The sequence below is a fragment of the Ornithorhynchus anatinus genome, chromosome 1, assembly GCF_004115215.2.
Source record: "Ornithorhynchus anatinus isolate Pmale09 chromosome 1, mOrnAna1.pri.v4, whole genome shotgun sequence".
In the NCBI taxonomy this organism is placed as follows: domain Eukaryota; kingdom Metazoa; phylum Chordata; class Mammalia; order Monotremata; family Ornithorhynchidae; genus Ornithorhynchus; species Ornithorhynchus anatinus.
In genome coordinates, this window is record NC_041728.1 from 160,951,569 (window position 1) to 160,965,371 (window position 13,803).

The 13,803-nt window shown below is 40.6% G+C and overlaps 1 protein-coding gene across 3 annotated transcripts in view; it reads right to left on the reverse strand.

The window, feature by feature from the left end:
• The window catches only part of ZBBX (zinc finger B-box domain containing), a 106,150-nt gene that overhangs the window by 5,761 nt on the left and 86,586 nt on the right, over positions 1 to 13,803 (reverse strand). For all 3 annotated transcript variants that reach the window (XM_039913274.1, XM_029067858.2, XM_039913275.1), the window contains 2 exons: positions 10,041 to 10,157; positions 1,936 to 2,193 (listed from right to left, as the gene is read on the reverse strand). In XM_039913274.1, the coding sequence (XP_039769208.1) occupies positions 1,936 to 2,193; positions 10,041 to 10,157 (375 nt within the window). The remainder of the gene's footprint in view (positions 1 to 1,935; positions 2,194 to 10,040; positions 10,158 to 13,803) is intronic.

Below are 13,803 nucleotides of genomic sequence, written 5' to 3' on the forward strand. Positions count from 1 at the left end.
GTTTGCAAATTGTGTTAACATGTCTCTAGGCATACTGACATAACATGTCATTAACAAAATTAACATTGCTTTCACATTTGCATTTTTCAAAGGGCTGTTCACACAGCCAGTTAGGACTGCCAATTTACTGCAATCCTAGAAGTGTACTAGGGGAAAATGAAATACGATCCTCATTTGGAATGGCTCTTTGTTTGGCCCTGGCTACCTCACCCCTGATCTCATTCTTTCATCAATGCCACCCAGAAGCTGCATTCACCACTGACACAGATGCCTGAGAAAAATGACTTTGGTCCAGGTAAACTGAGAAATATGTTCCAGGAAGGACTATGAAGAATTCCTTCCCACTCCCCAGCATTCGGGCTGCTCCTTTGTGGTCTAGTGGAAAGACGGTGCTTTGAGAGTCAGAGGACCCAAGTTCTAACCTTGGGTATCCCACTGGCCTTGGTGTGCCCTTGAGCAAAGTCACTTGACTCCTCTGGCCCTCAGTTTCCTTATCTGTAAAATGGGGATTCAGTAGCTCTTCTTCCTTGTATTTAGACTGGGGCAGAGACTGTGTTCAATCTGATTGACTTGTAACCACCCCAGTGGATAATATAATGCTTGAAAGAACTTAACAAATACCATAATTACTATCATCAGCTCTTGGGTTCGATTGTTTCACACAAACTCCAAGAGGAAAAGATAAATATGGCCATCAGTCTGTTGCTTCTAGCTGTGGCCAAAGTGAAACTTGTTCAGCTCTACTAGTGGTACGGTATAGTGGATAAAAACAGGCCTAGGAATCAGAAGGTCCCGGGTTCTAATCCAGACTCTGCCACTTGTCTACTGTGGGTCCTTGGGCAAGTCACTTTGCTTCTCTGGGCCTCAGTTACCTCATCTATAAAATGGCGACTGTGAGGCCCAAGTGGGACAGGGACTGTGTCCAACCCAACTGACTTGCATCCACCCCAGTACAGTGCCTGGCACATAGTAAGCACTTAATAATACCACAATTATTATTATTGTTGTTATTATAGAACACAGACTTGTCACTAGTTCACTTCTTTTTGCATATTTGCATACTTTATCCACTCCTCCTCAGCTTGAGAACTCTTCACTTCTCCCAAGGTAACGTTTGTTCTGTGCTTTGTTCTCAATGCTCCTGTACCTAAGCAATAGCTCATGTCCTTTCTGCTGCCTGTAACTACGTTTTTTCCTTCAAATCCACCAGAGCACATCTCTCCCCATCTTCAAAATCTGCCTGAAATCACTTCTCCATCAGGAAGCTTATCTCAAATTAATCTCCACCAGCATAGGTTTGCCACACACATACACACATATATATTGTCATCTAAAATACTGGTTAATAAATACTATTGAAAGAATTAGTGGTATTTGATGTCCAAGCCCTAGTTTCCAAATTTTTCAAATGGAAATAACTGCACCCCTCCAACTCACGGGCATATTTTGAGGACAAAACGAGACACCCAAAATACTATTTTATGACAATAACAGTGCCAAGTTAATTTAAGCTATTATTTTAACAGATCTGATCATCTGATCCTTTTCATCACTAAAACTATGAAAGCTAAACGTGGCTTGCAGAAAGAAAAATATTCCAACAATTTGCTGAAGTGGGATTTTCACAGAGTTCTTGAACAAGAGAACCTTTAAAACGTTAAGGACTGTAAATTCAATTTGGCAAGACTAAGTGGTGGCACTGAAGAGGAAATTTTGGCCCATTTAGTGGCTCTGCGATCCATTCAATACCACTGGCTTGCTGAAATTCTGGCTTCCAATGGATGATGCTCCCGGATCCTGGCTTGTTTGTTGAGAGCCAGAGTCTGGCATGGTCAAGCTGTGGTTGGATTATACCCGAGGATCAGGAAATGCAGTCACTGTAAACCTTGAAGAATTCAACCACTTCCTACCAATATTAAAATCAATGGAAATTACCTGCAAGGTTTTTCAACACACCAAGCTCTTTTTCTAAACTATCTAATGTTTGTTGATCAGTGGCATTTTCTAAGAGAGGATCGTTTTGATCAGTTAAATCAATGGATTCGATTTCTGAAATTTCAGAAGCGGCTCTGGACAATGGCTGGGCAGAAACACTCCGTGGTTCTGGATGAAAAGATTTGAAGTGGTCACGGTTCCTTTGAGGAGTTTTGACAGGAGGAAGATTTGTGGATGTGGGTCTTCGGGAAGGAGGTCCTAAGATAGAAGTGAAAGAAAATCAGCATTCTTTATTCTAAACACATTTGAATGTAGACCCGTATTTGCATGTTGCACTGGTAAGCAATAAACAGGAATGACATTTGTGAAGTAAATTTTCATTTCATCTGTTTTCTCTCAATCTACCACCTGAACTTCAATTGGTCACATTGCCCTCATCCAACTGGTTTGAAAAAAAATCATTATAAATTTTATTTTCCAAACATTTCTACTCAGTTTATGTATTCATACCATAGTATTATTTACTTAGGATTCTATACATATATCCTTCAGAGTTCAAAAATGATACCGCTGACAGTGAAATTTTAACCACATAGGCAAACATGACTATTAAAACCAATGTATGACCAACATACATTTTTAAGTGAAGCAAAACTATTACAGCATAAAATTAGCCCTTTCCAGGGAATTGTTCTAGTATATTTTTTTTCCAGAGAATTGTAAATGTAGCTTGTAGACTTTTTGTATGTAATGAAAGCATATAATTATTATGAACATTATTAGGCACCTTTGATCTCCACAGATAGAATTATCTTTGAATGAAATACATTTGTTAACATTTAATTTTTAAATAGGAAGGCTGTTATTGTAAGGTATGAGTGATATGCCGAGGAACACAATGTAATTTAATTGAAATGGGCATAAAAACATGAAATTCAAAATGGGACCCAAAAAGAACTTTATGGGATCTTTATGGGATTTGTTTGTTTGTTTACTAAAACATGCCTTCAGCATGGGTGGTGTTCTGGAAGTAATTTTAGAAATGGTAAGAAACTTCCAAAAATGACTTCCGAAAAACACTCTAGAGGACCATTTCCAACTCAGATTTCAGGTGCTGATATTCAAAATGATCTTCATGGACAAAAATATTGGGGCATCAAAAGAAAAAAAAAGAAATTGAAGACTTGTGATTAACTCTGTTGTGTAGATAATAAATGCCTGTATAGCCTCAAAGGGCCTATTAGAGAACCATAACTTGTAAGCTAGGCTTTGCCTACAACATTAAAATTATACTCTAAGGTTTCTAGGAAGATTCAGTGTATTTCTTAATATTGATATTCTGTAAGGAACTAGATTTTTGGCTCATCCAGGGCAGAAATCATGTCTATTTGCTGTATCACACTCTCCCATATCTTTAGTCCAGGGTTCTGCACACAGTAAGAGCACAACAAATTCCATTGGTTGACTGTTTTTGGTCATTTGTACATAATTTTGAGCTTGTTGGCATTGTGTAAAATTTAAACTCTGTTTCCCAGAATAGAGAAAACACCATCCATGCCCCTCAGAGCTTTTACCAGCTCTTGCTTTAGAAGCAGAGTGGCTTAGTGGAAAGAGCATGGGCTTGGGAGTCAGAGGATGTGGGTTCTAATCCCTACTCTGCCATTCATCTGCTGTGTGACATTGGGCAAGCCACTTAACTTCTCTGTGCCTTAGTTACCTCATCTATAAAATGGGGATGAAGAATGTGAGCCCCATATGGGACAAACTGATTACCCTGTATATACCCCAGTGCTTAGAAAAATGCTTAGCACATAGTAAGCACTTAATAAATACCATTATCATTATTATTATTACCAGGTTTTGAAAGGCTCTGTGGATCCTTGCTTTCATGAAAGGAAATCACATTCATCATTCATGTGTTTCAAATCAAAATTGAGCATGTTCCCATGCACTGAAAAGTAGCATCCTAACCATCGGGACAACTGAACATCGAGCTCCAGGAGGAGAGAGAAATCTGCAAATAGTTTCCTGGCAACATCACAGCAGCTGTATTGGAATAAAACTGCTCAGTTACAAGAAACAATGCAAGCGCTGAATGGGCACTTCACAGACCAGTTGCAGTGCTTCGCCTAGCCTAGAATGTCTTCTGTCCTCACATTTGCCAAAAAATGTATGTGTCCCTTTCCAAAGACCCCATAAAAAGTGTCATACACTGGCCTGGTAGTCAGAGAACCTGGGTCCTCATTCCATCATGAAGCTTGCGGAAGTCACTTAACTTCTCTGTCCTTTAATTCCTCATCTATAAAATGGAAATTCAATGTCTGTTCTCCCTCCCGCTTAGACTTTGAGCACCATATGGAATGTGATTATCTTGTATCTACCCCAATGCTTAGGACAGTGCTTGGCACATAGCACTTAACAAATACCACAATGATTATTATTTTGCCATCTAGGTCATTGCTATAAATATGATTGATTACTATCAAAACTGCCTTGTTCTGACCCTGACATTCTTCTTTCACTCCTGCTTTACTGAAATTGCAAGGGGCAGAGATGGGGTAATCAGGAGATAGTTACTATAAAATATGAAAGCAAGGGGTAGTATTGGAAGGCCAGGGTAGCGGGGGAGTTCAGGGTACTGGGATGGAATTCCACCCTGGGGAGGACTGGTAAGGGAGTAAAATATAAGATGGAGATGATACTGCTGAACTCCATCGTAACTGACTTTATAGTTGATGATGATGACGGCATTTGTATGCTTACTATGTGCCAAGCACTGATCTAAGTGTAGCTCAGTCACCCAATCTATCAGCTCATCCCCTTCCCCACATAATGTCTGGTGCTGCACCGCGGTTGGTAAAACTGCCTGAGTGGCTCTCTCTGTATGCATCGCACAGAGCATTCTTTCTTTTTATGTCGCGCCCACCTCTACATGGGTATCACATATTGTCTCCATCTTCCTCACACTGGGGTAGAGATTTGCTACTTTCATCAAAGTCCTTATATCAATCAACCAAGCAGGCAATGGTATTGGTTGAGCGCTTACTGTGTGCAGAGCACTGTACTCGGCACTTAGGAGAGCGCAATACAGCAGAGTTTGTAGACATGTTCCCTGACCCCAGGGAGTTTACAGTTTAGCGGGGGGGGGCCTTCGGTCTTTTTCACTCAGTCGTCTTCTGTAGGAGTTCACCAAGCTCTTGCACCATTAAGCCCAGATAGAACTCTGTAGTTGACAGAAGGCCCTTTTATGAGTCACCCAGTCGGATAGGAAAAAACAGAGTTCAGCCTGAGAACCCATTAGCTGGCAAGTAATTTCTACCAGCCACAGTTTCCTAGGTTATCTGGATGTAGGACTGAGAACCCCCCCTCCTCCCAAACAATCATGCCATCAGATCATTCTCCTGACTGGTAAAATGTTGAAGAAATATGGCCTCCTGGAAAGAGCATAGGTTTAGGAGTCAGAGGACCTGGGTTTTAATTCCAGCTCTGTGATCACTTAATTTCTCTGTGCCTCAGTTTTCTCATCTGTATAATGAAGATTCATTATCTATTCATTCATTCAATTGTATTTATTGAGTGCTTACTGTGTGCAGGACACTGTACTAAGCTCTTGGGAGAGTACAATATAACCTCTACTTATCCAACTAAAGGCAATAAAATTAATTTGCCTTTATGTTTTCATTTCAGCAACTTTAGCAATATATGAAATAGGAATGACATAGGGCAGATCGTAAGGAAATATTTTATTTAAATACTATTTTCTATCCTATTATACCACAGGTGCCAACTCACACTTGTCAGGAATTCCCAAGTATACTGCTTTAGTTCTCCCTCCTACTTGCATTGTGAGCCTCATGAGAAACGGAGATAACATTAGATCTGTTTATCTTGTAGCTCCCCCAATGTCTAGTATAGTGCTTGACACAGAATAAGTGCTTAAAAAATACCACCAGTCAGAGGACCTGGGTTTTAATCATAACTTCACACACACTATTGTGTGACCTTGGGCAAGTCACTTAACTTCCCTGTTCCTCAGTTCCCTCATTTACAAAATGGGGATTCAGTATCTGTGCTCCTTTCTACTTGTTGGAATGTGACCTGATTATCTTGTATCCACCCAAATGCTTAGTAATAATAATATTAACAATGATTATAACAATAACTGTGGTATTTGTTAAGCTCTATGTGCCAAGAACTGTATTAAGTGCTGGGATAGTACAATGAATAGTATGTAGTAAGCACTTAATACTGCAGCGTGGCTCAGTGAAAAGAGCCCGGGTTTAGGAGTTAGAGGTCGTAGGTTCTAATCCCATCTCTGCCACCTGTCACCCATGTGACTTTGGGCAAGTCACTTCACTTCTCCAGGCCTCAGTTCCCTCATCTGTAAAATGGGGATTAAGACTGTGAGCCTCACATGAGACAAACTGATTACCTTGTATCTCCCCCAGCGCTTAGAACAGTGCTCTGCACATAGTAAGCACTTAAATACCATAATTATTATTATTATTACAATTATTATTATAAGTTTGTCTTCAGAGACAGGATAATTACACTGGATGAATATATCCACATGTACCAGCTGTGTATTTCCAAGCACAGTTTCACCTTCAGTTTGAGGGAGAAACTGAGCTAACAGTAATTATCCATCCCACCTAGATTTCTGTCTGACAATGGTAAAGGATGCTTGGAGAATCTGAGTGATGCTTTCTTGTTTATCCAAATGTTTATGAGTGAACGATCCCCTCTACTAGCAACCCATCATGGTTTGCTTGTCAAAGAAAGTAACCAAACTTCTCAGTCTGATATTTTTGATCCACACAACTTCCTGTAGTAAGGACCACGTACATGGACCACTCTCTAGGTGAAGAAGTGTGTTTGGTGATAAAACCTTCAAACCTAAGTGGTTTCCCCTTCATCCTGTTATATTGGAATTCAGAAAACAACCCATACTGATTTAGCCAGTCTACTCATGGTTTTGTTGATTTTGTATACTAGGGTTGGGTTATGTTTTCTTTTCCTGTACCCTTCCAGACTGAAGAGAATTTATCTGTTTTCAAGCACACTTTATCTAAAACCATCACTCATCTGGGATGAAACGTATCTTACAAACTGCAGCATATTTTTTAAAGTTCATATTCCTCACTGGAGAAGTATTCCTTGATGATGGAGCCTCTGTCAAAAACAATGTACAAATCTCAGCCCTGAGAATTCAGGACTGAGATAGATACATACCCTTTGGGCATTTGGCATTCACCTCACAGTACCTCTATACCCATCTATAAATGATTTACTTACATTAATATCTGTTTCTCCCACTAAACTGTAAGCTAGTTGTGGGCAGGGAACATTTCTGTCAAGTCTGTTGTATTATATGTTCCCAAATGCTTAGTACAGTGCTCTGCACACAGTAATCACTCAGTGAATATCAATGGTTGACTGATTGAATGATTGAGCAACTGTGCCTGTGTGTATGGCTGGTGGTTTGCGCAGTACCATTCATGCTCTCGTTTTTTTCAGATGTGAAGATTTTTTCCAATTTTAAACCTTGTAAACCTGAATTTTCTTTTCTGCCACTCTGAATTCATGCACTACTAGAAAAGGAATTTGCCTGTTTATTGTTTTATTGTTATCGCTTAGTACAGTGCTCTGCACCCAGTAAGTACTCAGGAAATGCTACTGACTGTCTTCTGTACAACTGAAGTTTTAGAAACGATCTATCCTACAATTGAAGTGGTAAAAAGCAGCACACTAGTCTTGTTGGTCCATTCTTGGCAATGCCAAGTGTGGGAAATTCTTTTGCACCTTATGTATTCAATCATGTGCATAAGTCATGATATTACTAAAGGAAGACATCAGAGTCTGCACATAGCTGTTCAAAAGGTGCAGACTGTAGGGCAGGGGACTCCTGTAAAGGAGGACACACAAGAACCCACAGAATGTGAAGCAGCGTGGCTTAGTGGAAAGAGCACGGGCTTGGGAGTCAGAGGTCATGGGTTCTAATCCTGGCTCTGCCACCTGTCAGCTGTGTGACTTTGGGGAGGTCACTTCACTTCTCTGTGCCTCAGTTACCTCACCTGGAAAATGGGGATTAATGCTGTGAGCCCCACGTGGGACAACCTGATTACCTTGAATCTATGCCAGTGCTTAGAATAGTGCTTGGCACATAGTAAGCACTTAACAAATGTCATCATCATTATTATTATTAGAATGTTGTCATGCATCCATAGTCTGCACTCAGTGTAACATTTTTGGAAAATGGCACAGAAATGGCACACTTATTTAACTGTGCTAATCTTCTCCATGTGAATAGAGGGGATTAATGTGAAAAGCAATATTATTCAGACCACTGACAAAGTCCAGATGGGACAATCGATCAGTCACTGGCATTTACTAAGTGCTTACTGTGTGCAAAACACTTAACTAAACACTTGAGAGGGTACAAATCAAGAAAGCTCACTGACATGAGTCCTGCCATCAAGGAGTTCAGAATCTAGCAGGGGAGAAATCGAAGACTTTAGGACCCCAAGGAAGGTGACTGGGTTCAGACTTTCATTCTTTCATTCATTCATTCAATCATATTTATTGAGCACTTTCTTTGTACAAAGCACTATATTAAGCACATGGGAGAGTACAATATAACAATAAAGGCACAGACGTTTCTACAGTAACTCTGGCTGCTCTTCTGTCCTGGATTTAGGGCAGAAAATCCCTGGCCATGTCACAGCGGGCATGACTTTCATAATAGCCACAAGTGGCAAAAATGTTATTAAGACTCTGTAAAGAATTCTCAGTTCCTGTAATCTGGGCTTCTCCAGACAGAGCCTCTCCAGGGCCTAGCCCTCTGCATGGATGGTGAGTCAGCAAGGCCTAGTGGAAAGAGCACATGTCTGTAAGTCAGAACCTAGGTTCTAATTCTGCCTCTCCCAGCTGCCTGTGTGTTACCCTAGGTAAGTCACTTAACTTCTCTGTGCCTCAGTTTTCCTTCAAGAAGTGAGAATTCAATGCCAGTTTTCCCTCCTACTTCGAGTGTGAGCCCCATGTGGGATGAGGATTGTGTCTGTCCTGATTAACTTGGGTATACCCCAGTGCCTGACAAATATAATATTACAACTAATAATAATAATAATAAAGATACTATTGATTCAGAATAGTGGTGACAAAAGGTGGATGAATCAAAATGGCACCAGATCTTGCAGATAACTAACACAACCATGCAGCCAGGAACAGTTTTTATGTGCTCATAACGCAGAAGGGATTGCCTTGTTGGCTTCACAAGTGGACAAGGACAAAAAACACCTCACTGATGTAGCTACAAATATATATTGTATGAATTGGTGCCTGTGCGAGCACAAAAACCTATGATACTCTGAGATGCAAGACACTGAAATTCCCTTAAAAATAATTCTATCTAACCAGGCCTAAGCTCTGGAGAGGATCTGTCATGCGGCCCAGAGAACGGGAACTGAGAGTTCTTTATAGAGCTTAATGACATTTTTCCCGTTATAGCTGCTATAAAAGTGCTACCTACCATGACATCACTGGGGGCTTTCAGGCCTAAATTCAGGACAAAAGAGCCCCACGAGTCACTTTGAACACCAGTCAACTTCCACTGGGTCTTAAAGCCTTCTATTTCTCCCATTCTTCAACTGTAGGGCTTGGAGGCACTCTATTCATTATTCCCCAAGTCCCTGCATCCCTGTAGCTACCAGCACTCTACAGAATTTGCTGCCTCTTGATCCTGAAGGAAAGGGACATACTGATAGATGGCAGAGCTTATTGCTATTCCAACAACAATTCTACAACTTCTAAAGAGGGCAGCGAGTTAATCTCTGCTCTACAAAAGCCCATATTGCCTAATCCACTGCTATGCCCCAGTGAGCACTCAATAAATGTTAACTGATTACGATAATGACCTTTCTCTTTCTTCAAAGAGAACTTAAAGAAGGACAGAATCAGAGATAATAAGGTAAGGGAATATCCAAATCTAACTCTAAAATGCCCAATGGATAAACACTCAACAATTTTTTTCAGCAGGTGAGGGGTTTTAATGCTAATTTAATTTTAAATGGAAATATATGGTATTGAAATAGTATGAATATTCTTACCCATTTTGGGTTGTATTCTCCTTGAAGGTTCACTTGGGGCACTTAACAGAACACTCTGCACCACTGACTCATCAGCAAATTCACTTAAGCTGCTGCCAGATATCCACTGCCCATTACCTGAAATACAAATGGTAAGAGAATGTGATGTATGGTAAGAGAATGTGATGTATAATTGCATCTAAATAAGATTTATAATAAATTTTCACTGCTATGCAGAAGATAAACTACTGAGGTTTTCCTCTTTTATTTAGCTGTATACAAAAGATTAGAAGGAGATAAATTCAATGAACAATGTCCCATGAAACATAAACTATCATAAGGACATAATGGAAAAAAAATTGATGCATATAGACTATAAGTTTGCAGGTGGCACTGATCTTGTATACCACACTCTATTGTATTGCACTCTCCCAAGCATGGCTTAATGGATAGAGCACAGGCCTAGGAGTCAGAAGGACCTGGGTTCTAATCTTGCCTCCATCACATGCCCGCTGTGTGACCTTGGGCAAGTCACTTCTCTGGGCCTCAGTTACCTCATCTGTAAACTGCAGATTAATAGTGAGAGACCCATGTGGGACATGGACTGAATCCAACCTTATTAACTTGAATCTACCCCAGTGTTTGGCACATAATAAGCGCTTAACAATTAGCATAATTATCATCATTATTGTTAAGCTCACTGCGTACAATAAGCTCTCAATAAATACCATTGCTGACTGATAGCTAAACTAAATTGTGAAAGAAAACACGTAATTGCTATGGCCAACCTGACACATATCATGGTACTCTGTCCAATCTGATGAACATGAACCCATTCTACTGCTCAGTTAAGTGTTTGGCACAGAGTAAGTACTTAAAAAATATGGCCCCAAGATTGAAAACTCACTGTGGGCAGGGAACATGTCTACTTAACACAGTGCTCTGCACACAGTAAGCACTCAATAAATACAACTGACTAATTGAAATACCATCATTGTAGGTCATATGCTTCATCAGAGCGTAATTAATGAACTTGTAACAGACTTTCTTCATTACCATCATTCATTTTCTGTTTTCTGGTGCCTACAATGTGGAAAACATTGTACTATGTTCCCTAAGAACTAGTCAGTTAACACAGAAAACATGGTCTCCATCTTCAAGGAGTTTACAACTAGATGAGAGTGACAAGCAGGCAAATGTTACAACACAATGAAAACAAGGTCAGAGATATAACTGATTAAAAATGAAATGAAGAACAAATATCCCCACATGACCTGACCATGCCTGAGCTTAGAACAGTGCTCAGTGCTTAGAACAGTGCTTGGCACACAGTAGGTGCTTAACAAATACCATTATTATGATTACTATGGGATGGCATAACCAGAAAGTGAGAAATGAGTCAAAAATAACCCTAGGGGAGATGGCATCCTAGGAAGGTTTCAAAATGGGGAATGATGAAGTTTGGCCAATTTGAAAGGACAGTAACTTCCTCATAGGGGGAAAGGTATAAATGAAGTAGGGATAATTGTGGAGGGAATATAGGCAAGAGAATGAATATGGGAGGTGAAATATAGAGGAGAAAATGGCACTTTGCAAGGCCTAGCCGCTCCCTCAAAACTGGAGCCCAGAAGGCTCATGGTCCAGAAGGTACCTCAACAGAGAGACTTTCTGCTTGGAAGGCACACCGCCCAGTATGCTCATTGCCTAAGCTCATTGTATGCTCATTGTATGAGCTCACTGAATTGCTCATTGCATGACCACATATCATCTGGAAGGTACATTGCCCAGAAAGTCCTCCATAGCCACCATGCTCCCTTAATTCTGCTTTTTTCCACCCTGGCTGGATGAGGATGAAGTTGAAATATGTGATCCAGTCACTCCCCCATACTGCCACCAAAAATCTAACGCCTGGAAGATGCGACTCACCTACTCAGCTACTCTAGATTGTGAGCTCTTTATAATAATGATAATGTTGGTATTTGTTAAGCACTTACTATGTGCTGAGTACTGTTCTAAGCACTGGGGTAGATACAGGGTAATGCGGTTGTCCCACGTGGGGCTCACAGTCTTCATCCCCATTTTACAGATGAGGTCACTGAGGCACGGAGAAGTTAAGTGGCTTGCCCAAAGTCACACAGCTGACAGGTAGCAGAGCCGGGATTAGACCCCATGATCCCTGACTCCTAAGCCTGTGCCCCTTCCACTGAGCCACGATGCTTCTCAATGGGCAGCAATGTGTCTATTTGTTGTAATATTGTACTCTCCCAAGCACTTAATACAGTGCTTTGCACACATTAAACGCTCAATAATTACAACTGAAGGAATGATTGAAGTTACCTCTACACTGGGGCCCACTGTCTTCTCTCCACTGTGCCTGGCTGGGCTCGAAGTGACAACATAAAGCCTTCTGCAAGTCTAAAAACATCAGGGTCCATGTGATTGAGGCAGATGCTGTTGTAATTCTTGTTCTCCAAACAGCATTGGCTGTTTGGGTCAAGAGGAGCATGAAACTGCTCCTTAAGACATCGTATTCTGTAGTACCAGTTGTCTATTTTTTTTTCTTTTTAGTGACACCTGTTAAGCACTTATTTTGAGCTAGATAATATACTAAGCACTAGAGTAAGTACACTATAATCAGATTGGACATAATCCCCATCCCATCATGGGGCCCACAGTCTAAGTTCTCCAGTGATGTATATGTATTTGCAACATATTAAAAAAAAAACCACAGGTGATGAAATTTACCTTCAAGTGCATGTATAGCTAAAAAGGTTAATGAGGGACCCACTCCCATAATACATTTTGCACATAAAAAGTCTGTTCCATGTTGTGTTATCAAGCTTAATGTTTTCAGTGTCTGCTCTATGTTTGGAAAGTGCTCAACAAATACCACTGACCGACTGATCGGCGCTGTTTTCTTTTTACCCCTTGCCACTCCATTATTGGTCTTTAGTATAATGCAATACACGCAGTACATCCTCAATAAATACTACCGAAAATAAACCAGAAACAAAGAGAAAGGAGTCTAGTCTAACACCCTGGCTATGAGTCTTCAGGACAGGGTTGAAGATGATGATGATGATGGTATTTGTTAAGCACATACTATGTGCCAAGCACTGTTCTAAGCACTGGGGTAGATTCAAGGTTATCAAGTTGTCCCACGTGGGACTCACAGTCTTAATCTCCAATTTTCCAGATGAGGTAACTGAGGCACAGAGAAGTGAAGTGACTCGCCCAAAGTGACAGCTGACAAGCAGCAGAGCCAGAATTAGGACCCACAAACTCTGACTCCCAAGCCTGTGCTCTTTCCACCGAGTCACTCTGCTTCTCATGGCACAGGTGGGATCAATCAATGGCATTTATTGAGTGCTTACTGAGGGCAGAGCACTATAATGTTTGGGAAAGTACAACACAACAAAGTTGGTAGATATGTCACCCGCCCACATGGAGCTAACAGTCTAGAGGAGAACACACACACATAGTGACATTCACAATAGTGATGGGAAAGGCAGGGGGAGGACAGGGTGTGGGTGGGAAGATAAGTTCTGTTTTGGACAAGATAGTATTAATTATCCACCACACAGTCTAGTCATGCTTCCAAAGTAATATCTACATTAAGAAAGCATTTCTAACAATAATGTCTTCAATTAAAATAAAAAAAGTTTCCCTTTTATCTTTCCACTTGGTTTCATGGTGAGCTTGGAAATAAAACAAGGGAACACACTGGGTACCTGGTGTTCTCTTAGTGCTTAAATGATTCTTTAACAAATTGGGCATGTCTGCG